General features: G+C 33.3%; 1 protein-coding gene across 3 annotated transcripts; it reads left to right on the top strand.

Annotated features, from left to right (window-relative positions):
- The first annotated feature begins 1110 nt into the window (after positions 1-1110).
- Positions 1111-8112, top strand: LOC126715976 (probable ion channel SYM8). 3 transcript variants are annotated; one of them, XM_050416860.1, is made up of 10 exons: positions 1111-1269; positions 2011-2193; positions 2335-2394; positions 2489-2692; positions 4126-4374; positions 5049-5147; positions 5428-5622; positions 6578-6670; positions 6844-7110; positions 7686-8112. In XM_050416860.1, exons 2-10 carry the CDS (start codon positions 2098-2100, stop codon positions 7833-7835), a joined length of 1413 nt encoding a protein of 470 aa, XP_050272817.1. In that variant the 5' UTR covers positions 1111-1269; positions 2011-2097; the 3' UTR covers positions 7836-8112. The 3 variants fall into 3 exon arrangements, with proteins under 3 accessions (XP_050272817.1, XP_050272819.1, XP_050272818.1); XM_050416861.1 differs by lacking the exon at positions 1111-1269 and adding an exon at positions 1296-1320; XM_050416862.1 differs by lacking the exon at positions 4126-4374.
- The last annotated feature ends 817 nt before the right edge of the window (positions 8113-8929 follow it).

Here is an 8929-nt window from a genome sequence, read left to right as displayed (position 1 = left end):
AAGGATCATCATCAAGATTTAACATATCTGTCATTTAGTTAAAATCTAGTTGAACAGTGTTTTGTTGCCCAGTTTTTTATTTATTTATCCTCCCAGCAATATATCATGTATAATAACAAAGAAAAATATATAAATTTATATGTATGATGTGTTAATTTTTATATTATTTAATGAATTTCTTATATATTATGTAACAATGAAATAAAAGTCAATTTATATAAAGTATATTTATTTTCCTACTTTTCTCTTCAACCAAACAAAAAAAATTTTCTACAATCACTTTTTTACCCCTCCAACTTATATATTATGTAACAATGACATAAAAGTCAATTTATATAAACTACATTTATCCTTCCACTTTTCTCTGTAACCAAACAAAAAAATTTTCTACCCTTTTACAGTAGTCTCACTTTTCCACCCCTTCAACCAAACATACATGTGGGAAAACTATATATATATATATATATATATATATATATATATATATATATAATTTTTTGTAGAGAGAGAGTTTCAATCTATGGCGTCCGCTCTTGATGATAGCTCTTTATCATCAGACCAAGACACCAATCAGTTTTTGGTGTAGGCGGGGATTGAACTCCAGATCTCTTATTCAACAATCAGAAACTTTACCAGTTAAGCTAACTAGAACCCACATGTAGGAAAACTAAAATTTTTCTATCATCTTACTTTTCTATCATCCCACTAATTTTTTATCCTCCTATTTTTTCACTCATCCAACCAAATAGACCCTAAAATTAAAGGACAATTAACCATTTTTTTTTCCATTTATTTTATCATAACATGTTTCAAAATATCTTTTTTACAACAACTTCGACGAGCATTCCAAATTAATAGTCGAAATATTCTGCCACACTAAAAATTGATTGATGTCTTGATTTGATGATAAAGAACTATCATTAGAAGCAGACACCATAAGTTGAAATTCTCTTAAAAAAAAATTCTAAAATTCTGCCACACCTTTTGTGCTCTACTATATGTTCTACTAATTAAAATTTGCCACATGTCCACTTATTTCATTAATGCCTAATTTCATGCCTTTTCTCCTTTCATTTACCTAAAATAAAAAATAAATTAATAAACAAAAACCAATACATCACAGCACGGCAGCAGCTGAACATTCTTTGATTTTTGTGGGTTATTCCAAGAGGAGAAGAATCGTAGATTGGGTTTGATCTAATTGGGATGTAAAGAACAACCATTTGTGTTGCAGTTTTAAGCAATGAAAGTGATTGCCGATCAAAATTGGTGAGTTTAGTGCGCCATGATTAGCAGCACTGACGACCTGTGTCGGCAGAGGTTGGTGCTGCTGCTGCTGCTGCGCTGTGATGTACTGGTTTTTGTTTATTAATATATATATATTTTTTTATTTTAGGTAAATGAAAAGAGAAAGGATATAAAATGGCAATCTTCAAGTGATATCTAGATTTTCCTTTAACTTCTGGATATTGTTAAGATTGTAGTGTTGGGGTGATTGGTAAATACTGGTTTAGCTTTGGGAAGTTGTTATGGAACTTTTGAGATGCTGCTAATTTTTAGTTACATATAACCAAAAATTTCATCTTTCAGCCATTAAGAAGTTGTAGAAAGCATGAACTTAACTGTTACTGGAATTTCATGTCTAATTATGGTTCTTGACGTCCATTAGAAAAGGAAAATGAGTTGATATGAATAACTGAGTGTTGCCTTTTAAGTGCAAGGTTTCTGTCCAAAATTTTGTTTCAGCATATACAGGGTGCATGCGAAGTTAGATTTGCCGCTAGCACCCCTTAACATTTTTGGTTCTTAAGTTATTGAATGGTATATCTCTATGCCTTTTGAAAGTGCAAAGTGAACCTCATATGCCCTTGACCCTTTCTGTTTCTGGCTTCTCTAAGCCTGAACATATTTAGTTTGATGAAATGGGTGAACTGCATAAATCTTGAGATCAAAGTGTCAAATTTATTAAGATAAAACAATTCAAAGTTAATTTATGATTGTTGGCTATAGGGTCCACTCTTGAAGCAGCTTGCAATAGCAAACAAGAGCATTGGTGGTGGAGTTGTTGTGGTACTTGCAGAACGAGACAAGGAGGAAATGGAGATAGACATAGCAAAGCTAGAATTTGACTTCATGGGGACATCTGTTATATGCCGAAGTGGCAGTCCTCTTATACTGGCTGACTTAAAGAAGGTACTTTTTGGTATCTAAGATTCCTTCTCCCCCGCTCTTTTTTTTTTTTCCCTGATCACTGTAGTTGATTGCTCTTTTACTTTCATCATCTTTTAAAAAATACATCTTTCATTCAGATTTTTTCCCTCTCCATATTCACAGGTCTCAGTTTCAAAGGCACGTGCTATCATTGTATTAGTGTCACATGAAAGTTCTGATCTGGTTACTACCAATTCTCAATGTCCTTATGCTTCTCAGTGATTTATATTGTTTCTTTGAAACAAAATAACTTATATGTTCATATATTTGTTAACAGAGTGATGCACGTGCTTTGAGGGTTGTGCTCAGTCTCACTGGAGTGAAAGAGGGTGTAAGGGGTCATGTTGTTGTGGAGATGAGTGACATTGATAATGAGCCCCTGGTGAAACTTGTTGGAGGGGATCTTATTGAAACAGTAGTTGCACGTGATGTAATTGGGCGCTTGATGATACAATGTGCTCTACAACCAGGCCTTGCACAGGTTACTTGCTATGCTATAGTTACATTTCTCTCACAAATTTGAAGCCAGTGACTTAGCCAACCTCCCCCCACCCCCCCCCCCCCCTCTTTTTTTTTTTTTTAATTTCTAACTTATCTTTGCTGGGTGTGTGCATGTGGGAGGGGGAGGGGGGGTGTTTAATTGCACTCCTAGGTTCTTCTAAATGTTTTGCATCAAACTACTTTCATGCTTGTGTAACAAATTTTCTTTAGTGAGCTCCACTCTTAGTTTCAAGTTCTTATAAATTTGACATTGATTGTTCTTAATTAGAGCCAGACTCAAATGAGGAAAAAAAATGAGAGACCTCTGCCTTTCCATAGTTACCTATAATCCAGCATTCTGCTTTGTGTACATCAGCATGTTTTCTCAGTTCTCTCTGTTTAACTTCTCTTGAATGCGGTGGTGATACAAAATCAATTTTAAGTAATCTTGTCATTTCATTCTTGGGCCAATTATTCTGGTCTGTTATTTTGGGCAGAATGTGTTCACTTTGTGGGTCTCTTGTAGTTGTAGGGGGTTTAACATGTAAATCCTTGTCTGCTATTCTGTCAGTGTAGCATCATACTGAATTCCAAACTAGCTTGTAAACCTGTTTGACACACATGTTTTTTTTATTTAAATCAATTTTATTAGTCATGTATTTAATTTAAAGTTGAATTACAGTATATGTTATTTAAGACCAACAATAATAAATAATTAGTGGTGAAGTTTATGCAAGGTAATAACATTATGTCTTTAAACAAATTGTCTGTACATAAAGATGACAAGCAAATGTGAAAAGATTGGTATCAACTTGGTAGATTTTTTAGAAAAATCTCAGTTAAATTACTATCTTAAGTTGAGATGGTCAGGTTATTTGAATTTTCTGTTCTCAGTTAACTAAATTAAAATGTTAAATGACTTTTAAAAATGAAAAAAAATTCTTAGTATGAATTGCAAATCAAATAGGCATGTAGCGGTTGTAATCTTAATTGTAAATAACTGAGCCGTAGTGCTTGTGTAATTTATAAATAATACAGTAGAAGTTAAATACGTCCTTAATGAGAGAAAGGAGATGATTCATTGGAAAAGTCAAGTAGAGGCAGTTATCATGAGGAGATGTCTAATAGGACAGTGATGAGGCTAATTAATGAGACTCAATTAACAATACTAATTATTAAATTGATGAGTCTCATCAACAGATTTTGGTTAAAAATTCTTCAGAAAGAAAAGCACACAGAAAACATGGCTGTCTTGTGGTCATAAGTACTAATGTTTTTCTATTCTGTTTCTAATTATATGAATATCACATTTGTCATATTGTATGACATGAAACCTATGAATTATACAGCCTCTCTTCTACAATTTTAGGTCCCCTTGAATTCTAAATTTAAACTACATTTTTTTGATCTATTCAATTCCCCTTCTTTTGGCAGATATGGGAGGATATATTGGGGTTTGAGAATGCTGAATTTTATATCAAAAGGTGGCCTGAGTTGGATGGTCTGCATTTTAAAGATGTTCTTATTTCATTTCCTGATGCAGTTCCCTGTGGAATTAAGGTGGCTGCTGAAGGCGGAAAGATAGCCATAAATCCAGATGATGATTATGTTTTGAAAGAAGGGGATGAAGTCCTTGTTATAGCTGAAGATGATGACACTTATGCTCCAGATCACCCTCCAGAGGTAATTTTTCCATCTTGTTTTCTTTTCTAAATCCATGTAGCAGCGAACCGTGTACGTGTATTTTTTTCAAATTGATAGTTGCAGCTTAGGAAGTTACAAAACTTTATGTCTGACTAAATTCTTACATTTGGCTTTGTAATTTCATGATGTTCGTTTGGGAAATTGAAAAGATCCAGCCATCATTAGCCTTCTGTCCAAGTGTTACCACTCTGTTTTAAAGTGGGCAGGTCTGGGATATGAAATTGGGGTGCAGGTTTTTTGGTGTCAAGAGGGCCACCCCTTTTGTTTGAGCTGCTATTGGATTTGATATGAAGCTCAGAAGCACAGATGTCCAACGTTTATATGTCATGTAGTATAATCTATTTGTAGTAGATAAATTTTATGTTGAGTTTCTATTGGTGATATGTCACTATAATATAGTGAAAAAAATCAATGTGAACAAGTTGATCTTTCCATGTTGTGTTTACCTGTAGACATGTGTATTTATAGATTGACAGAAAGCGGTCTATTGATAACCACTGGGTCTGATCTTTATTATATTTTCATATTTTCACCTATAGGTATATGAAAAATAATGATTATGTTTTTATGTTCATCATGTTTGATGGTTTGTTGTAGAAAAAAAAATTTCAGTTGTCTTTCCTTATCTCATTCATGCTCTGTCCTTTTTGCAGGTACGTAGGGGTCTTTTTCCAAAAATAGCCGACCCTCCAAAATATCCTGAGTGTATATTGTTTTGTGGCTGGCGTCGTGACATTGATGATATGATTATGGTAACTTGCTTACACATATAAAATAAATTTTGTGTCACATGATTCAATTCATTTTTACTATAACCTCCTAGCTTTTTTAGGTAAGTTGTGCATGGTGAACATAGTATAAGAAATCTGAGGTTTTCATACTAATATACAAAAACAGAGACAAGTTACCAGTTAAATATTAAAGAAATAAATAAATTAAGAAAATTAAAATAGTCATCAAGCAATATGGAAACTGGCTCTGTAACCCTTCAATATGGAGCTCCAACTTTATCAGTGGTTTGCCATTTTTCAGGTTCTAGAGGCATGTTTGGCTCCAGGTTCGCAACTGTGGATGTTTAATGAGGTTCCAGCAAAAGAAAGAGAGAAGAAGCTGGCTGATGGTGGACTTGATGTATCTAGATTAGAGAACATAGAACTTGTCCATCATGAGGGGAATGCTGTCATTAGACGGCATTTAGAGAATCTTCCTTTAGAGAAATTTGATTCTGTAAGTCTTCTTTGGTATTCCCTGTGTGTGTGTGTGTGTGTTTTTTTTAGTATAACAACATTGGAAAAAAGAAAAATTAGAGGACTTAAGGTAAAGAAAGATTAAAAATAACATCAGTAGAAGTAATTATAAGGACTTGTCAATTAAGGAAGTAACGAAAGCTATGACTTTGGATTGAATAGAATGGAGGAAAAGAATATGTATAGCCGATCCTGATTAATCTTGTTGAGGATCCATAGCCAACCCCAAAAAAATTGGGATTTAGGCTTTGTTGTTGTTAAGTCTGGATGGATTGGAAGTTTGTGTGTAACATTGGGTTTTGAAAGTGCAAGATCATGATTTGCAGGTTAGGCTTATAGTGAGGATTCTTGGACTACCATGAGATTGATGGATATTGATGGAAGTTGAAAAAACATTAGGATTCTAATATATGTGTGCTTTTTAGAGATGGCTTCTAATATAATTAATGTAAATTGGTGAATCTTGATGATGTTTGAAAGTTGAATGAATTTAGGGCCTTACTAGACCTAACAGTTAACTGAATTAATGGCTTTAAAAGATAGGTGAACAAAACCGTTCTGCAGTTAGGTTGAAAATCATGGAAACAAATCTGAAATGTAGAATGTATGTCTCTGGAAACAGAACTAGACAACTCATTTTGCTTGGAATTTCAGTGTATGTAGAATTTTTCCCTAAACTTCATCATACAACCAATCCTCTTTCTAACATATTGATCTGCTACAAAATACTTATGCCAAAATTAAAACCGGGGGCTTCTATGCCGCATCCATACATGCTACATCCATACATACTAACTTATATAAGCTATTCACAACATCTAATTAGCATGGTAGTTAATTTACAAAGCAGATTTTCCCCTTTTTGAGTATGAACAAAAACTTCTGGAAATTTCTTTTGTTAATTCTTTAATAACTTACTAACTCTAAACGGACAGATTTTAATTCTTGCAGATGAATTGCTGGAGGACTCTGTTGTGCAAGCTGATTCACGATCTCTTGCCACTCTTCTTCTTATACGAGATATACAGGTAGCTACAATTGCAATATTTTGTTTGAGTGTTCTAGTGTTTTAAGTTTGTGATTGTCCTTTTTGTTTATAGCTCAACCAAAACTTTTATAACCACCATACATTGTCATTGTACATACGGATTTCTCACTTCTGACTGCTGATAAAATCTGCGTGTTATCTCATGGATTGCAGTCAGAGCGTCTTCAACACAAAGATAGAAATTCAACTTCTTTACGGTTCTCTGGGTTCTCTCACAGCTCTTGGATCCGTCAAATGCAGAATGCTTCAGACAAATCAATAATTCTTAGTGAAATCCTGGATTCTAGGACAAGAAACCTGGTGTCAGTGTCCAGAATTAGTGACTATGTGTTATCAAATGAACTGGTCAGTATGGCACTAGCAATGGTGGCTGAAGACAAGCAAATAAATCGCGTTCTTGAGGAGCTGTTTGCAGGGAAGGTACCTTTCATGCTCCATCCTTTATTTATTTATTTCTGGTTTGATGAACACAATAATGTTGTTGATAATGGCCAGGAATTCATCAGTCCACAAATGTCTTCTTTTCTGATAAATAATTTCACATTTCTGGAGACATAGAATAGAAGTGCTAATGCAATCTAATTAGGAAGAGAGCAATATGACCCAGTCCAAATTTCTTTGTTAGATTCTATTACAGTAGATAGAAGAGACTAAACAATAAGAACATTAGTAGTCCTTGTGTAAGAATTTTAGTCTTTGATACCATATGAGCTGATGCATATAAAAGTTAGTTGGCTTGCTTATTCAAAATGGGTGATCATAATCCCTATTCTTTCAATTTGTCATACTTATTAGCAGTCTTGCTGTTGACTAAGCCTATATTCAGTATGCTTAAGCAGGGCAGGAGTTTGGTTAATCATAATATTAGATGTATACTTCTTGTATAGCTATATTTCAGAGTGTCAACCTTCAGAGTAATTTGAGAATAGAACACATTATTAGTTGACATAGTAATTTGTCTCTCCATAAAAAGACTCAATGAAATGGATTTTCAGATACAGGCATTGTTGAGTTTGCTAATACTTTCCAAAACTAATGGTGGTCAAACTTCTTCCCTTGACGCTTGCAATGCAATATCATATGAAGCACATGAAAATTGTTTCTCATGCTACCTTGTGCTAAGGATTACGTTGCCAATGATTTAAAATGTGAAGGCATTGTGGAGTCGTCACCGCATTCCACATTGCGTATGATATACAAGTGATTACTAGAAGTTCCAATTACAACTAGTCCACTTTAAGTTATTACATGAGTGAAGCTAGTTTGTCTTTGGGTTGTGATCAATAGTACAAAGTAACTTGGTAGCTTCTAGTAGCTCAGGAGAACTGCAACGTAATGTGGACTGATCAGAAATTTGAGTGCAGGAGATTGTAGCACCCTAAGACAACGATTTGAAATGTGAGTTGCCAATGATTTGAAACTTGGAAGCATTTTGTGGGCATATGTTAACTGTTAATTCCCACATTGAGTAGGTACTAGATCTGTCTGAATAATACTACACTGCGAGCCTACACTGCTCGTAGGATATAAACTCCCTATAGTACTTTCTTTTCCCAGAAAATTTTGTAAAAGATAGAATATTTTTGTGAGTAGTAAGAAGCAATAGATGGTAAGTGTTTTGGACAATAAAAAAAAATAAAAAATAAAAAGAATAAAAAATTGTTTTTGAAAAGTCTGGAGCTTTCTAATTCAAAAATAAAAATGTGTTTATAGTAAATACTTGTGTATATATGGTAACATAAAATAATTCAGCAATAGTTGTACATTTAAGTGCTGAAAAATCTTCCATATATGATGTTATTATGTTATATTCAAATAAGAACGTTTGAATACAAAACGTTTAGAATGGAAAGTATATATTTGTAATAAAACCAAATATGCTGGCAATTATGGTATTAATATCACGTTAATGTTCATAAATTTCCTGATTAAAACCATTGACAAAAACTATTCAAATTTTGAATTATATTTGAATTTCAAAATTTAGCAATCAACGTATCTGACATTAAGGGATAATTGATACACATAAATGAGTATTAAAATAAATATAATATTTTTTATAAAAATATCCAACAATATCTCTCATTTATTTAGGGGTAATTATTTTTATACACGTCTTTCATTTATTAGATTTCTAGTTCAATTTTTTTTCTTCAAATTAATTTTTATTTTTGTTAAACTTGATATGGACTCGCATTGTGCTAATATTTTGTCACCGACATGGTGCTAATATTTAGGA

Source organism: Quercus robur, chromosome 2 (genome assembly GCF_932294415.1).
Source record: "Quercus robur chromosome 2, dhQueRobu3.1, whole genome shotgun sequence".
NCBI classification, from domain to species: Eukaryota; Viridiplantae; Streptophyta; class Magnoliopsida; order Fagales; family Fagaceae; genus Quercus; species Quercus robur.
The sequence above is the reverse complement of the archived record's forward strand: the minus strand, read 5'-3'. Positions and strand labels throughout refer to the sequence as shown.